Here is an 18,763-nt window from a genome sequence, read left to right as displayed (position 1 = left end):
TGTGATCATCTGATATCGTTATCGATATCGCGATCAAAAATTGGTCATTAGTTATGGTTATTGTATTGTCAATTAATCGGTATCGCATACCACTTTTGTCGTCTGTATGTCTTTGTCAGCGTTATCGTTATCGATAACAAAATTTTGAAAAAATAGATATATATAATATATTCGGTTTGTTGTCCAACGGGCTTGCTAACATTTTAAATTTCACTGTTATCGTAATCGTTATCGCCCTCGTCGTCACATTTATCGACTATCGTCTGTCGACTATCGATGACCGGCATCTAGCGCGTAAAGGCACTGAGAAAATGTGGTCCACCCATATCGAACTGCTGCTGCTCAAAGACATCATCGACCATGCCCCCAACACCCGCCACATTCACCCCATTGGGCAGACCAAAGTTTGCCCCATTGGCCGCCAGAGTGGCTGCAGCTGCCGCCACAGTGGCCGCCTTCAGTTGACTAATCGCCAGCATTGGCGGCTTATCGCCGGGCTTCCAGCGCCGATGAATGCCCATCGACTTGAGTTTCTGACAGACAGACGACGGCGATATATTGATGCCCTTCTCGGCTAGACGAGCGGACACCTTCCAGTATTGTATATTGCTATCCTCCTTGATCAGTTCGAGTATCTCACGTGTGATCTCCTTGTCGCGCAGCTCCCGCTCGGCGGCCTTCAAGCGGCGACGCGTATGCAACAGCTTGCCGCCATTCAAGGTAGCCGATTGCTGTTGCTGCTGCTGCTGCTGCTGTTGGTAATGTGATGTTTCCGCTGGTGTGTGGCGCAGCTGCTGCTGCTGCTGTTGCTGCTGTTGTTGCTGTTGTTGTTGCTGCTGTTGTTGCAGCAATAATTCTTGCTGCTGTTGGCGCTGCTGTTGCTGCTTTTGCTGCTGCTGTTGCTTGCTGATCAGCTCCATTTGCTGCTGCTGCAGCTCCTGCAGCTGCTGCTGCTGCTGCCGCTGCAGCTCCTGCTGATGACGTTGCTGCTGCTCCTGCTGCTGCTGCTGCTGCTGTTGCTGCTCCTTGGCAGCCAGTGCCGCCGCCTCGTCGCGCCCCTCGCTGCGCTTGTTGCGATAGGAGAGCGGCACACCCTTCAATATGGCATCGCGCACCTTCCAGGCCGTCATCTGGGAGACATTCAGGGCACGCGCTATCTCCATAGTGGATGCATTCTGTGCCACCAGCAGCTTGGCCATCGCATACTTCTCATCATCGATGAAGACGTTCGGCTTGCGCGGCTTCTTGCCAGGCTGATGAATTGCCTGTTGCTGCTGTTGCTGTTGCTGTTGCTGTTGCTGTTGCTGCTGGTGCTGGTGCTGATGCTGATGCTGCTGCTGCTGCTGATGATGATGGGAATGCGGGACAGGCGCAGTTGTATTGCTGCCAGAGCTGCCATTGCTAAGAGAGAGCGAGAGAGCATTAGCATTAGAAGGAGTCAGCAAACTATTGAAGCGCAAGACTCACCTCTCGTTGCTGTTGATGGAGCGCAGGGACAGGTTGACAGGCAAAGCGTGACTGCAAGAAAGTTGCTTAATTAGTTCTAAAGCTCATGCTAAGTGAATAGAGAGAGATAGATGCTATAGCGACAAAGAGAGAAAGAGAGAGGGAGACAAAACATGCGTGAGAGGGAGACAGATGCGCTACAAGTCAATGAACTCAAAAGCTGACGCCTTTTCCTTAAGAAAAAGCAACTTTTGCGCTCCTAGTGAGCATGGAGGACCCAAGCCAAAGTTCAAAGACCTTTTATGAAAAGGTACTCAATCAGAAATATGCATTGAATGTAAACATTTTAAGTCTTATACAGTTCTCTTTGAACATGGAGTACAAGCATAAGAATTGAAAGCAATATGGGAATACATAAATGAAGGATATAAATAAATATATAACATAATTAGATATATAGATATATATATATATATATATATTATATATTATATATATATATACATATAACATTCGTTACATTTTGTAGACTATAAACGTTCAGCTGATAAACTAAAGCTAGCTGAGCTTTGAAACTCAAGTTGATGTGGAGATCCAATAGATGTTAGCTTTCTAATTAATCAGATCAATTACATGAAACTAGCCCAAGCTGTTTTGAGCACACTATAAACATGAATACATAGTTGAGGCTATTCTCAGTGTTAGTTAGAATTTCGACTGCAGCAATGGATTCTAGGTCTCAGGACATGGAGGCTGATCTTATAATCGACTCGACTCACTTGGCCGCAACGACTGAGGGCGGATAACGCGTCAACATGGGCATCGTTCCATTGTGTGCGACCTTCTGCTGCTGCTGCTGCTTTTGCTGCTGTTGCTGTTGCTGTTGCTGCTGTTGCTGTTGCTGCAGCTGCAATTGCTGTGCGTTTACAATGTGCGGAAAGCGATGCGATCCCGCCAATAGGCGCTGATAGGCCTCAACATCGGCACGCGCCGGCAGCATGGCTGTTGGCGACACCGAAACGCCGCGCTTTCCAAGCTGCTCGTGGTCCATATCAACGGCCTCGTCCAACGGACTGTGCTCCTCCATTTGGGCGCGCATATCGTAGCCGTTGTGCTGCAACAGTCCGCAGACATCATCGTCGCCGTCGGCATAGCCGGCCGTTTCCTCGGCGCCAATGTCGCCCATGCCATCATCCTCGGCATCATCCACAATGCCATCGCCAACGCCGCCGTCGCCGTCACCATGCGCTGCCAGTTCATCATCGATGTGGAGCGCTGCATGTTGCTGTTGCTGCTCATCATCGCTGTCCAGCTGCTCCTCCTTGATCAAGCCCAGGCCGAGGCTGTAGGGCAATGAAAGCTGCTGACGTTCGTGCTCCAGCTGTTGCTGCTGCTGCTCCAGTTGCTGTTGATGCTGCTGCTCAAATTGCTGCTGTTGTTGCAATTGCTGCTGCAGCTGCAACTGTTGCTGTTGATGTTGGTGCTGCTGTTGCTGCTGCTGTTGTTGCTGTTGCTGCTGTTGCTGCTGCTGCTGCTGCTGCTGCTGTTGCTGCTGCTGCTGCTCCTCGTTGGCCTGATCCACGACACGCTCATGCAAGCTGACGCCATTCACCAGACTCTTGCGCAGTCGCCAGGCGAAGGTGCGCGAAATATTTAGCTCGTTCGCAATTACCGTGGTCGTTGCCTCGCGCAATATCAGCTGCTTGGCCAGGGCAATCTTCTTGGCGTCCAGCTTGATGCGAGTGCGTCCCTTGCGCTTGTTGGTCATGCCCAGTCTAAGCGGGAAGCGGAAAAGGCAAATCATGTCAATCGAGGGAGTAACTTGATCGAGGCTCAAGGCTCTGTCACTTACTTGCGATTGTTGAGATGCAGCGCAGCAGCATCTGGGGGCGGTTTGCGTGGCGCCACGCGCTTCGGAAAGTTGTTGAACTGCACAATGTTCTGCTTGAAGAGCTGCTGCAAAGGCCTGCAAGGAACGAGAATCGCATTAGATGAGCCTCTCCTCAACTGCTCAAGTGGATGACTTACATCTTGGCCGCCTTGGAGGGGCAGCCAGTGCGCTTGTGCCAGCCCAGATGATGGCCGGTGGGAAAGAGCACATGGCAATCGGAGCACTGCATGGGCCGACTGCAAGCGAGTTGGACAAGGAATTAGCTAAATGCTGGCGAGGATTATGAGTTCTTCGCTGAGTGCAACTTACGTTTGATTGCGTCGCTTCTTGACGCAACGACCGCGTCGTATGTGCTTCTCGAGAAAGCGCTTGTAGAAGTAGGTCTTGCGGCAGTTGGTGCACTCGTAGACGGGTCCCGGTGTGCCGTGCACGCTCTGCATGTGCGCCTTGAGTATCTGCTTCATCTCGAAGGTGTGGTAACAGTGCGGACACTGAAAGCCACGACCTCCAGCAGCAGCAGCGGCGGCGGCAGCGGCAGCAGCCACAGCCGCCGCAGCAGCAGCTGCTGCATGCACCCCACCATCGGCGGCAGCAGCAGCAGCAGCTGCAGCGGCAGCGACTCCTCCATTGAGCAGACCAGCTGCCTCGTTGTCGCTGCCAGTTAGCATTGATGGATCTGGGTCTGAGGGCGTGATTAGCTCAATCTCCGGTATCAATGGCAATGGCATCTCCTCGTCATCCTCATCATCGTCCTCGTCGCCATCGTCCGTGGCACCCAGCACATGGTGGCTGTTGCCATTGGGAAACTTATTCATGCGTCGCTGCATATACTCCTGCATCAGGCGTATCGAGTTGAAGGACACGTGCTCTGGCATTTCGTTGTCCTCGTGCGAGGACAACGGCAATGGTTCCTCCTGTTCCAGCTGCTGCTCGAGCTCTTCGCTGTGCTCCTGCTCCTGCTCCTGTGCCAGCTCCTGCTGCTCTGAGAGCTGCTGTTGCTGTTGTTGTTGTTGTTGTTGCTGCTGCTGGTGTTGCTCTATCTGATGTCCATTGCTCTTGGCGTGTCCATTCTGTGCGCTCGCATTGCCAACAACATCTTCGGCCATCGCATTCGTCCCTCCCTCCTCCTCCTCATTGCCATTATCCTCCTCCTCCTCATCGTCGTCATCGGAGCTGCTGTTGCTGCTGCTGCTGCTGCTGCTGCCACTGCTGCTGCCGCTGTTGCTGTTGCTGTTGCTGCCGCTGCTGCTGTTGCTGTTGCTCTTCGCCTGCCCGCCAGCAGCAGCGACGTCAGGAACAGCCGCCTCCGACTCACCCCTCTGCTCGGCCGTGTGTCCCTCGATCTTCTTGATCAGCAGCTGCTGCCGATAGAAGTTGTCAGCATCCTCGCACTTCTTCTTGAACAGGCACGCCGAGATCGCCGTCTTGGCACAGCTCACACACACCTGTTGCGGCAAGGTGTCATTCTTGGCGATCTGCAAGGCAAATTGAAAGCTGATTTAGTACTCATTCACAAGCATCTATTGCTCCTTAGGCTAGGAAACACTCGTAGTACTAGTACTAGCGAGGCAGTTACAGATAGCTATCATATTAATAATACTAAAAATACAAATAATACTAAAACAGTTTTTAAAATACTAAAAATATTGAAAATAATAATACTTAAAATATATTAAAAATACTAATAATACTAAAAATGCTAAAGATAATAATGTTTAAAATATTTTTCAAAATATTAATGCCAAAAATAATTAATAATAATTAATGCTAGAAATAAATATTTAAAATACTACAATAATAATATATAATATACACACGATACTATATTATATTTACTTCTAATGCTAAAAACACATACTAATATTAACGTGAATAACAATAGAACAGAAAAAGTTGTTTAATTCCATTTTCAAGGTTAAAAACTTTAACCGAAGAAAAAAAATATATATATAACAATTATATATGTGTATTTATGTATATTTTATTTTTTTTTTTTTTTTTTTTTTTTTTTTTTTTTTTTTTTTTTTTTTTTTTTTTTTTTGGTATTTACGCATTTTATGATTTTATTTTACGAGTTTTTTCTTAATTTAATTTTAGGTCGACGAACTAAATCACAATCAATTTGTAAAGCTAAAGGAACAATAGACAAAAAATGAAAATAATAAAGAAGGAAAGAAACAGAAAACGTCTCAACAGGTTTTGTATGTATGTGTATGTGTGTGTGTATTTTTATTATTTAATGAACAAAATAGAAATAATAGAGGATAGGTAGATAGAGGTCGGTAGGTAGGTATAGGTAGATAGGTACATATAATCATGTTCGTTAAACAGAAACCTTGATATGGAAAAACTGTTTTATTTACACAAGAATTAGCAGAGCTAAAAAAATAAATACAAACACACATAAAGAATACTCAAGTACGCACACACACACGCAGGTATATACGTATACATACATGTGTGTCTCTGTGTGTGTGTGTATACATTCATTTAAAGTATAATAAACGCGATCTGCTTGCCATCTTATATTTCATAATGAAATAAATATAAATGCAAAGCAAATGAATAAAACTGAATAATAATATGGAAAAAAGAGAGAGAGAGAGAGAGAGAGAGAAACAAAGTACGTCTTAACTCGCTCTCAAATTGAACCAGCCAGAAAACCAGAAAAACATTTCACATTCAGGAAAAATTACAAACAACAAATAAATTGCATGTAAGAAACAAAAACAAAAATAAAAAATACATGAATGGAATGGAATGGAATGGAATAAAATCAAAGCAGCGCTCGCAGCGAAGTTTATAACGACGACGACGACAACGACAACGTTGAGGTGCGAAGCAGAGTGAGAGGAACAAGAGTTCCCGTCGTTGTCGCAGTTCCGTCAGCTGCGTCCCGCCCCCTTTTGGGTGGCAAAGGGGCCAACGAACGTCTAAGCCGACTCTACTACAAACTAAGTGAATGAGTGCCGCATGCCGAGAGCGCAGCGCAAGTGAGATGGAAATAGTCAAGAGCGAGCGGCGGAGAGCGTAGAGCGTAGAGCGCAGTTTTGAACGCGAGAGCGCAGATGCGAGAAGCAATAACAACAAACGCAGCAACGACGCAGCGCAGCTCAGCAGCAGCACAAAATTGTAAAAGAAAAATTTATGGAATTAAACCAAACATATGAATTATACATTCACATGTGCATGAGTATGCAAGCGTGTGTGTGTATGTGTTTGAGAGACGTCAAACAAAAGAAGAAAAATGTGTATATATGCATGTGTATGTGTGTGTATTTATAAGCAGACAAGCATAAGCAGCAATTGAAACGGTAAATTATTTTACAAAAGCAGCAAACGAAAGAAAACTAAACACAAGAAACAGAAGAAATTCCACTTAAAAAAAAATTATGAACAAATATACATATGTATAAGATTCCATGGCTAAAAGCCTTATTCACCTTAAATATATATATATATGTATATTCAGATATATGTATGTATATATATTTATATAAGACATAAATATATGTATGTTTATAATACCAAAAACTAACCGAGCTGAAACTGATCCAAAGAAACAAACAAAAAAGAATTACGAAAAAAAATAAACACACAAAAGCAAACGAAACGAAACGTTTTTTTTCGCTGCTGTTGTTTTTATTTAATGTCAGTTACTGTGAAAAGATAAAAAAAATGCTGTGAATTGCGGCTATTCTATGAAATATGTTAATACAAGATATATTCATACATATATATGGTATATATAGACCCTATACCGTTTTAGCCGCTTAGAGCAAAAAACACCTGAATGGCTAGCTCAACTTGTTGAATAAGTTCATTTATTCGATATTTCGATCCAGTGAATCAATTGCTCACTTCCATTATTATTTCCGTTACATTTGCGTAACTTGTTCTCGGAACTGAAACTATAGTTCCCCATTTGTTCTTCTGTCAAATGAAGTATTTTCAGAACAAACATAATCAATCGTCAATCATAATTGAACTAGTTCAAATGAACCAACGGCAAGAATTTATAGTTAGAATGATATGTTGTCATACTATTCCGTAAGTAGTTTCATTACCCATTCATTTCTGATTCGTTCAATCGAACTAGTTCAAATATACTATATGAATAAATTAATGTTAAGAATGGTGTAAAAGGCTCTTCTTTTTTAAGTTGGTTCAGTTGTGGTTCAATCTATTGAGTCCTTCAATTGAACTAGTTCGCAGTAACTAACTTTATTAATGATCATAATGTCTTTCATTTCCATTAGTTAGTAAATTCAACTAGTTCAGTATAATGAATAGTATTTAAGAACATTACACTTACGCTAAATTTACGAATATTTTTTCTTAGATATCGTTGGCCAAACACAATGATGACATATCCTAAAAATAGCTTTGCTTACTTATTAATTTTCTATTACTTTGAATGCTAAAAATTCTATAGATAAAATTCTTTAAAAAACCTTTTTTGTGCTATTCAAAGACTTTTAAATTCTTTTGAAGAGCTTTAGAATTGTTTAATGCTCTAATCGGCGTAAGGTATATTCAAATTGGAATTCATATAGAATACTAGATATAGCACATCTACAAAACAGCTTGTCAGACATTTATCTAACTTGAGCTCGAACCAAACAAGTCTTTCTTTCTGAGATCTACAGCAATTTCTTTGTCTCGTGCTTCGTGATGAAAAACAAACAATTCAAAAGTAAACCTTGAACTCGAATTAAATAAATTTATTTTAAAATTGAAGAAATTGGTGGAAACAACAGCAGATTATTCCATATGAAACACAAAGGGTATGAACAGAATCCAAAGTCGAGGGTTGCGAGAATCATTAAATTCTAGTTAAATTATCTGATTGGAAAGCGTGCACATGTAAGTTAAGCTATAGTCTGATTGGGAAGCGTACAAGCTCGTGTATACGATCAAATTTTCCAGTCGAATCGTATGATTATCTTACCTTAACATCCGCCAATGTTGTGATCTTTTGCCAAAGGGAATCCTCGCCGAATATGGAAATCATTTGCATAGAGTTTGTGTGCGATGTGATGCAAATGCGACATAATTGCGGATTGCATATCTCGGCGTCCATTGTGATGAATTATTAAGAGATCAGGGTGTGTGGCTGGAATTATTGTAGAAGATGTGGCCCTGGTCGTGATGCGTCGTTATGGAATGGAACTTGAAATTGGAATTGGAACCGTAGCTGGAACTGTGACTGAAACTGGAGTCGGAGTTAGAGATGGAGGCGTATAAGCAGCCAGCCGGCCAGCCAGCCAGCTGCATGCCAGTTCTGCTCCTCTCTAGCTTCGCACTGCCGTTATTTATCCACGTTCCCGCTGCGGCGACGGCGACATTGGTCTTCAAAGCGAAACAGCCGAAAAACGAATAACAACAAAATCAACAAGTGGCTCCGAATTTGCCGAACTGACAAGAGTGTGGCGAAATGTTTGGTGCGTTTTCCTTTACTTTGATAATTGTACTTGTATTTGAATTTTTTTATTCTTTTGCTTTATAGGAAAAGACGACGGAAAACGTTGACGCGGTTGAAGTGGCGGCGATTTGGGTACTGAAATGGAATATAGAGAACAAGAAACTATTTATTAATAATGAGAGAGTCGGAGAAATATAAAAAATACATACGAACAAAAAACAAACGTAGACGAAAACTAAATAAATAAAAGTAAGAAAAGAAACAACAAGAGAGGAAAAAATTGAAATTCAAGAAAATAAAAACACGCACACAATAAACACACACATACACACACACGCTGGCAAACAAGCCATCCCCTGCCCCTGCTTTGTCACCTTCAAGCGCAACCCAATCTATATATGAGACTCGAGCATTTTTATTATTGTGTAGATTCCAAAAACAACAACAACAACGGTAATACAATTCTTACTGTCGTAGCTACAGACACACTTACATACATACGAACTTGATACACACACACAAACGCAAACGAAAATAAAATTACACAAAAGAAAACAAGTCAAAACTAAAAAAAAAAAAACTAAACTTAAAAACATGCACACACACACATGAATACACATACACACACGCACACACAGACAGTGAGAAGCGAACAAATAAATAATAGCAAAAATCGTAACGAAACGAAATAATAAAATAAACTCTATGAGCCGGATGACTGCTACTAAAGGCACGAATGCAAGGGGGAGGGGGAGAGGCAGTTGCGAGAGCTGAGGTGAGGTGAGGTTAACCGCCACAAAAACTACAACACGATAAATTCATGTTCTCTCGCGCTTGCTCGCGCGCTCTCCCACTCTCTTAATATATCTGTGTGCGTGTGTGTGTGTACGCTTAAAAGGGTAAGCAAGGACGGCCAAAGGGAGAACTCAAGTCGTTGGTGGTGGGAGTAAGAGATAGAGGTAGAGGAGAAGTAGAAGGAGAAGTGGGCTAGCTGCGGGTGTTGCAGCACACAAAACTACGCAAAATGCCAAGGGCTTTGCATCCTTAAGTGAAGGCAAGCAAGCATCTGCATATTACTTGCGCGAACACAACTTTTTTATGCATCTGAGGCAAAAAGGAATCAGCTAAAAGTTGCCACATACATATATATATATATATATATATATATATATATATATATATATATATACATGTAATTCGTACAAGAAAAGCAAGAGATAAGGTGCTAAGCTTTACAAGTACTATTGCAACAAAGATATACTGAAAAAATTAATAAAGTCATTAATATTAATGTTAATTATGCGGTAAATTCTAAGCTTGCAAAAATTGCACTACAAAATTGCAAAAATACGCACACTTAGAACACCTCATCAAATGCACACAATGATCAACACTGAAATGCCAATGCGAGTTTTCCAATAGAGCGAGGAATGTAAAATTCCTGAACCAGTTCCAGATGACGACAACGCGCTTCTTGTGCTATTCAAATGATGGAAATCAAGCGAAACAACAACAACTAAAGCAACAAAATGGCAAAGTCAAATTTCGATGGGATCGCACTGAGTAGTAGAAGACGAAGAAGAAGAAGAAGAAGGAAATCATAAGATCTAGAAACTGCAGTCAGTCTCGCAAATAGAAACAAGAAATAAGAACATGCAATAACTACGCAAACGCTTACAGCGACTCTTACACACACACACACACAAACACACATGCACATGCACACACACGTACACAAACAGTCATAGTTAGAGACACCAGCAACGACCTGGAAACTGGAACTGAAAACCCAACCAATTTGCAATACATATTTGTACGACCGAGTACTTATACGTACGTACAATTCCCGTCTCCATGTCTTTTTTTCTTGTCTGAATATAACTACAATAATATATGTGTGTACACACGTTAGTATACTTACAAACATAACTATGTACATGTATGGAATATCTGTATAATTTATAAAGACACTCGCAAACATACATTCATACATTCATAACTATGTGCATGTGTGTGTGTTTTTATGTGCCCTGCCCGCATATGGAACGTTCAATCGGTAACCTCCCCCTTCCCTTTGATACCCTGCACCTTATTTCAGCCATTAGCATTCATTGTGTTGTCCAAGAGTCGACTCTGCAAGCTCTTTTGTTTAGAGTTTAAAATAAAATTAAATAAATTGAAACCATAGTAAAGAAAAACAGCAATGGCAACAGTAATGAATACAACGTTAACGTCAACATCAACGTCAACGTCAACGTCAACGCCAACGTCAACGCCGACGTCGACGCCGACGTCAACATCGCCGTTAATGTTAAAGTCGCTCGCGGTTTACATATGAGGAAATATTACATTTTATAACAAACATACGAAATGCATGAGCATGGATAATGAAAGAGTAATAACGGCAGCGACAGCAGCAGAGCAACACAGCAGCGCAGCAGCTACTGCCGGCATACACTAAGAGCTAAGAGCGCTTACACACACACACACACACACTCAACTAAAGAGAGAGACGAAAGCCTCACTGCTACTAAATAGTAATGGCAGAAAAGTCAAGAAACTCAACATTTGTCTCTTCTTCTTCTTGTTGGTGTTGCTATTTTCTGTTCCTGTTGGCCCGTTCGTTGCTTTAGTTTTTTTTTCAGTGTGCTAAAGTCGTAGTCCAAGTCGCAGCCAAAGTGCCCAACGGACAACTATTAAAGAAAAACAACAACAACAAAAACAAAGAGACGATGAAAAACAAATACACGCTACTTACACTTACTAGCCATACATAACTACAATACATATGCATCTCTCCATATCTCTCGCTCTATCTTTCTCTCTCTCTCAATCTCTCTCTCTCTGTCTTGCTTACTGCCTGTGTAGCGCACGTACATTTAATACTTAACTCAACCTCTTGTGTCGTCGCCATCGTCGTAGTTGGTCTGTGTGCTTTAACTTTGTCTTTTTTTTTTGATTTTTTTATTCAGCTATTGTACAGTTCCACAGAAAATTTATACAACGCACGGACGGTGAGCGGCTACGAAGTCATAAAGGATGGGGAGGAGGGGGTGGAAAGCAATGGTACGTACAATTTAATATTTGTGTGAGCATATTTGCGGACACGAACACACATACATAGACCAAAAAGAGAGAGAGAGAGAGAGAGAAAAACAGCGCTGAAGACTTGAGGAACACACATCGGATAGAATGAAGACGAAGTTGGCGCACTGATAGATTTACACACACACTTACGTCGTGGCTTATACTTGCATATACATACACATATGTGAGTCTGTGCCTGTGTGTGTGCGCACTAGATAAATTCTAAACGCTGTCGTTGACTTAGAAAGTATCTATTGAAAGAAATAGTGCGCGCTTCTTCTTATACCCTGTAACCATAAAATGCGCAAAAATTGAGTACAATAAAATTGTGCAAATGTAAGAAGAGGAATGCGAAAAGCATAAAGAAGATGTGATACGCACACAAATATATACATACCTAGCACACACACGAGCACAGACAGTGACTCGCTCCCAATTGTAAATTAGCATAAATTGAAATTATGCAGAAATTTGGAATTTTAATTTAAACTTCGCAGAAAAAGTTTGTTTATTTTTTTAATTTTAATTACTTTTTGAATAGAATAAAAAAACAATTTAGATAGGCACTTCATATATTCTAAATGGAAAGCTAAACAGAACCGGCGTTGAGCGACTCTAATTAGGATAGACCAGTTCAGCGCAAGTTGTATTCGTATGAAAATTTGAAATAAGTTTGATTTGTTATTGATATTTCAATAAGTATAAACATAAATATAAATATAAATATAAGTACTTTAAAGTTTTTTCACATAAAAGACATAAGACATAATTAAATGCATTTTTATATAAGTAACTAACTCCATGTAATATTCCTATACCTTTTCGATATTTTCGACATGTGCGTGGTAATTTACAAACTCACGACAATGAGCACACAATCTGTAGTATAATTCACATCTACTTGCTATAACAATGGATCCGGAAGAGCAGCTAAACAGCTATACATATAAATGTTTATATATATACATATATATATATATATATATATATATATATATATATATATACATATATATATATATATATATATATATATTTATATATTTATTATATGATGAGGTAGATGAAGCTTCAAAGCAAAACCAATAGAAAGATGGGGAGAGAGAGAAGTTGAAATTCAACACCTATGAAATAATAATAGTACACCTGTGTTTATTCATTTATTTATATAAACATAGATATCTATATTGTTCGAACTATAGATATAACAATATCTAGATACATGCACATATGTCCACAAATGTGTATCTCCTATTTCGTTTACATAGTTAGATGATATAAATTGTTTTGGATATGTATTCCTAGTGGTTCAATCCACCACAATTTGGCCTTTTCTAGCCCATATCAAAGACAATAATTGGCCAAAAGTCGAGCTAAGCCTATGTATATAGTAAAAGATACATGTTTTGCACCATAAGCAATATACTATATACTATTTACTAATCATATATCTATATATGTATTTATATTCCTACACATATCGAATGATATTTAATAGCTTGATTGGTGGAACTTGCACCAAATTGTGTAAACATTTTCCGAGTACTACATAAGGTAACAAAATATACAAAAATAACGGCTTGTGTTTCGCAAAAAAACATTGTGAAATTCACAGAAATCGAAAATGGATATATCACAAATGCAAATTGAATAATGGGAATTAGAGAAAGGAACAGCGAGAGGGGGAGAGAGATGTATAATATATACATATACACATATGCACATATTCGTATACAGATACATATACACATACACATATATGTATATCTATGTGTGTATATATGCATGTATCTGTATACAGATTAATATCATGTACCTAAGTTGGGGGCAAAGGAATGCGCTAAAGCAAGTCGCAAAAATAAACAACTGCCGATAATGACGATTATGATAAATCCAATGATAATGACGATGATGATGAGGAAGCTCACGTAGGATGTGAGCAGGCAAAGCACATCAAATTGGAAGAAGCAAAAGTAGGAGATGAAGCAGAAGCATTAGTTAAAGTTGAACAAGGAAAAGAAAACATAAAGCGAAGCAACTCAACGGACATAAGAGTGAGCGACTAACATATATCCTGTGCGATGACTTTAATTTCAATTGTGTTTGCACAGATATAAATTAAATTCAGTTGCAAAAGATAAAAAACGATAGAATTGTCTATTTCTATGAATGATCATATATTTAACTTTGAAGATGCAAACAACCTAAATTCAAAACCAATATACCTCATTCGTTATTCTGCTAAGAACTGGGTATGAGAAATTTAAAGAACAAGCTAAGATGCGTGTGGGCGGTGGGTGTGTGCTTAAAGAGAGGTAAAGAGAGATTCAAGGAGAGAAGCAGGAGCTCACAAATATGCTAAAGCGTCAGAGCGAGACGAACGACAAAGTTAAGAAAAACGAAAGAAAAAACCAAAACTAGACAAAAACTTGGCAATGGCAACGGCAGTAAAGATAAGCACACAGCGACAACTCAGAACTGGCAACTGGGAACTGAGAACTGGCAACTAGGAACTGAGAACTGGGAACTGAAAACTGGGAACAGAATAAAGCGCATAAAAAGCAGCAACAGCTTTCGCATAGACGAGTTTGTGCACGGCAAGCGAAGAGATGGGAGGGCAAATGAAGAGAGGAGGCAGTCAAAGAGAGGGGGCAACAGTCCAGGCAGCGCCATAAATGATGCCAAACCAGCAAGTCCTCTCACCTATGCTTCTATATGTATGAGCATGAATGCAGCTGTTTAAGTGTGTGTGTGCTTGGCTTTGTATAACTCTACACCCAGTTCTCAGCCCCATCAACATCATCATCGTAGTCATCATAATCATCATCATCAACATCATTAATGCAACGCAATGCAAAGTTTTAAACCGCAAGCAAAAGCGTTTGCAGAAAAGTCGCAGCACAAATGCCCTTACAACAAGCAACAACAATAATGTAGAAAACATAGAAAGTCCAAAAGATAGAAAAATATTTCATACTTTATCTAAGAAGTTATTAGTTTATTTTATGCATTTCGTTCTTAGCTGACAAAAGCAAGCAAGCGAGCGAGTCAATGAGTAGGGCTTTCGGTGGGAGCACACGCAGAGCGCAACTAAAAGAGACTTGGCGCAAAGAAAAGAGAGCGCAAGAGTGCAATAAATGCAATTACCGCATTCAATGCGCGTTTGTATGTGTGTGCGAGTGAATGAGCCTGGCTGTATCTCACTGTCAATGTGTGTGTGAGTCTTTCTACGCCAGTATTTGTGCAAGTTTTATAATTTTTCTCTAGTTATTTTTTCTATATTTCTACCTTTGATATACTCCGAGTTCTGAGTGTATACAACAATCACTTTGACATGCACGCTGATAAAACATTCTTAGATCTTATCTAGTTTTTGTTTATTTTAATAGGGAACTAGCCAAATATATAAATAAATAGATGTTTTTATGTATTTTTTGTTTAAATTACCTTCACTGTATGCATAATTGTCAGTGTATGTAAGCTTCGATATGCTGCATTATAACTATGGCTCCTACTACTACTACTTCTTCCTTTTCTTCTTCTACTTGTTATTTTATGCGTTCACAAAACTTGAGAAGCAAAAACAAAAACGAACGACATTTTCTGTATACGCGCCGCCGTCGCCGCCGCAGTCGCAGTCACTGTCAGTGTTGCTGTTTGTTTGAACGCTGCCCACCCGCCCCGTCTTACCGGCCCGCCTGTTCAGCTCAGCTCATTCGATTTTGCAGCGCTGCCGCTGCTGCTGCACTTACTGTTGTTGTTTTATACGTTTTCTTACACATATTTTTTTCTTTCTTTTTTCATATGCATTTTGATATGCGTGTGCGAGTCGACGATGTTTTTTTGTGTCTATGTATGTGTTTGTGTGCATGTATGTACATGCATGTGTGTGTGTGTGTTCGCCTCGGATCAAATTTGTTGAATTGTTTATTTAGTACACTGTCGTTGCTGTTGTTGCGTATATTTTTTTTCAGTTATTGTTATTATCGTTAGTTGCAGTTGCATTGCGCTCTCAACGTTTGCTTTGCTCTTTGGCTCGCTCGCTCATTCGTTCACATTCCGTCAATTTGCTGTCTCTTTCATTTTTGGTATTTGTAAATTACATAAATTGTCTTGGACTATAAATTACGGGAAGATTATTATGGATTGCTGCTTTGGCTTTGTGTGTGTGGATGTGTGGTGGTATGTGTGTGTGAATGTATGCATGTGCATAGGTTGTTGTTGGCTTTAGCTTGGTTCGGTTTTGGTTTCGTTTTGAAGCGAACGCAATAACCACCACAACAACAACAACAACAACAACAATGTATTTTTTATGCTTTTATAGAGATCTGCATTTAATGATACTCTGTTACATCTATGCATGTGTGCTGGTGTGTATACATGAAAGTGTATGTGAGTAGAGGCTGGAAATGGATATGGTTATGTTAAATAGCAAGTTTTGCATGTGTCGTAAAATGCCAAGAGATGTTTTTTGCTGCTGTTACTGCTGCTGCTGCGGCTGGCAGCCAGACAAAGGCAGGGCAAAGGATCATTAAAAGATGCTGAAAATGCCTTTGAGTGTGCGCCTTTTACAGCGGCTGCGCTCTTATCGGCCCAACTAGATTTGCAATTGGGATGACAGCGCAGACCTATAACATGGAAAAAACAACAAAGGCAATCTTATTAAATCCCTTTCTCACACATACACACATACACATGAATTCCAACGGATTCCAATTGCTTGCATTAGATATGCGCTGACAGCTGCGCCTGATTAATCGATTATATTACTCGATGCATGTGCCTAGCCCAAATGTCAAATTGCCTGAGCGTGTGTGTATGTGAGTGTGTTTGCATAAATGTGTGTGTTAGATTTAAAGACGTGACAAAATGGCGCAATGTAAGAAAGTTATTAGCTACAAGAAGCATGAAAATGCGAGGTCATTAAACTGAAACAAGACTTGAAAAAGAAATGCAAAAAAGAGGAAAAAGCTAAATTAACTTATACGAAAATATAAGAGCATGCAGAAATGTATATTAAATTGAATTGAAATTATAAACTTATAGCATCTATTAAACTTTATTAAATCTATACATTCATATGCATGTCTATCTATGTTAATGTGTGTGTAAAAATATCTTTGAGAACAATAAACAAATACATGCACACAACAAAAAAGAAACACTCTTGGCATTATCAACGTAATCTCTGCCGCATGCTAAAGCACAAACAAACAAACACACACACACACACACGCACTGATTTAACGTAACTATTCCAGTGGCTCAGCTCAAGTGAGCATAGTTAATGGCAAACAACAATAAGAACTAGCGAAAGAGACAACAAGATACAAATACGGCAGGCGGCAGCAGCAACAGCATACACACAAGCACACAAGCACACATGCACACATATACATATACAACAGTAATAATAACAATAAATAAATTGAAGAGTTAAACTAATAACGAAATATGCACACACACAGACAGACATTAATATCTATAACTCAATATAGTGTTTGTATGTAAAGTAAACGTAACACACACATACACACAAACACTAACGCGCATATATTAAATACACACATACCTTTATTTAGTCGAAATTGCTATTTATTTTCTTCTTCTACTACAACTTTGCCGTGCCTATGCTGCTGCTGTTGTTGTTTTTGTTGCTGCTGCCGCTGCCGACGCTGCTGCTGCTGCTATGGTTGTTGTTATTATTATTATTGTTAGTTGTGTTGTTGTTGCTGCTGCTGCTACTTCTCCGTTTCTTTTTACTTATTAGTTTTTCACACAAGCAGAGAATCAAATTGGAATGTGTAAAGTTGCTTTTTATTGTTCATGTTCGTTTTGTATATGTATGTAGGTATGTATGTACGTATTGATATTCATATATTAACATTTATGTTATGTGCCGTATTTCTTTTAGGTGCTTACATAAATTTTGTTGAATTTGTTCTTTTCTTTTCTTGCTTTTTTTTTTGCACCTGCACTTTGCCGAATTTCACATTTCGTTTGCAATAAAAAAAATAACAGTAAAAAAAACAATTGATTTTATTTAAATAATAAATATATAACACGCTCACAAGCTTTTATCTAATGAATGAATCAATAAATTTTCACAATTCGCATTGACAAACGGTTTTATACACAATTCAAAAAAATGCGCTGTTGCTGATTACAGTTATGTTCAGTTGTTTTGAAGTCAATTTACGCAAACTGCGACGCAGCGCAGCGCTAAACATAAGACGTCCGCTCACGGCAAATATCTGACAAGACAAAACAAAAGAATCAAAAATAAAAAAAACCAACAGCAAAAACATCAGCACAAATACACTATACAAGGTGGGACGTTGCTCCAAGCATTTTAGCAACGCGCTCTGAGAGCGCGAAACATGTGCAGCTAATGACGTCACGATCGCTAAGCTGTCACGTAACGTATGACAAAAAACATGTAATTATTTAATGTATACCATTATTTATTTTATTCTTGCTTAACAATAAATTCCATATGCCGTTTACAATATATTTTCATTAATAACACTTTTATTTGGCAATACATTCGATTTATGACGTCACAGCCGCGGTTAGCTCTTACAACACCTTTCCAATAAGAGCACCGCTACAAAAATAAACTGTTAGCGCGCTGTTCAGCAATAATTATGTTAAGTCCGTTTTAAGCTCAGTTGGTGCTGTGTAGTGTACAAAATCTGTATATCGATATATAAGTAATGCTTGATTCGGTATGATAGCATAACATCGATTTGCAATTGTAACAGTTTCATGCTAAAAAAAAAATAAAATAATAAATTAAGGTGAATTACATTTTGACAATAAAAATTAGGTGAATTACAAATAAAATTTCTGTTAAACAAAGCCGTATTTAATGTATGAAAGAAGTAATCATATGAAGAAAATTTAATAATATA

At 39.6% G+C, this 18,763-nt stretch overlaps 1 protein-coding gene across 1 annotated transcript; it reads right to left on the bottom strand.

Annotated features, from left to right (window-relative positions):
- Positions 1 to 92: 92 nt before the first annotated feature.
- Positions 93 to 8,854, bottom strand: LOC111597244 (mediator of RNA polymerase II transcription subunit 15). The gene is given in 11 exon segments (XM_030224217.1): positions 93 to 1,265; positions 1,333 to 1,359; positions 1,362 to 1,401; positions 1,468 to 1,518; positions 2,226 to 2,968; positions 3,020 to 3,221; positions 3,299 to 3,412; positions 3,475 to 3,573; positions 3,647 to 3,842; positions 3,918 to 4,812; positions 8,289 to 8,854. Coding segments are annotated over 11 exon segments (3,477 nt in total). The 5' UTR covers positions 8,421 to 8,854; the 3' UTR covers positions 93 to 287.
- Positions 8,855 to 18,763: the final 9,909 nt, after the last annotated feature.

The sequence above is a fragment of the Drosophila hydei genome, unplaced genomic scaffold (assembly GCF_003285905.1).
Source record: "Drosophila hydei strain 15085-1641.00,03,60 unplaced genomic scaffold, DhydRS2 tig00000413-arrow-arrow-pilon, whole genome shotgun sequence".
Classification (NCBI taxonomy): domain Eukaryota; kingdom Metazoa; phylum Arthropoda; class Insecta; order Diptera; family Drosophilidae; genus Drosophila; species Drosophila hydei.
The sequence above is the reverse complement of the archived record's forward strand: the minus strand, read 5'-3'. Positions and strand labels throughout refer to the sequence as shown.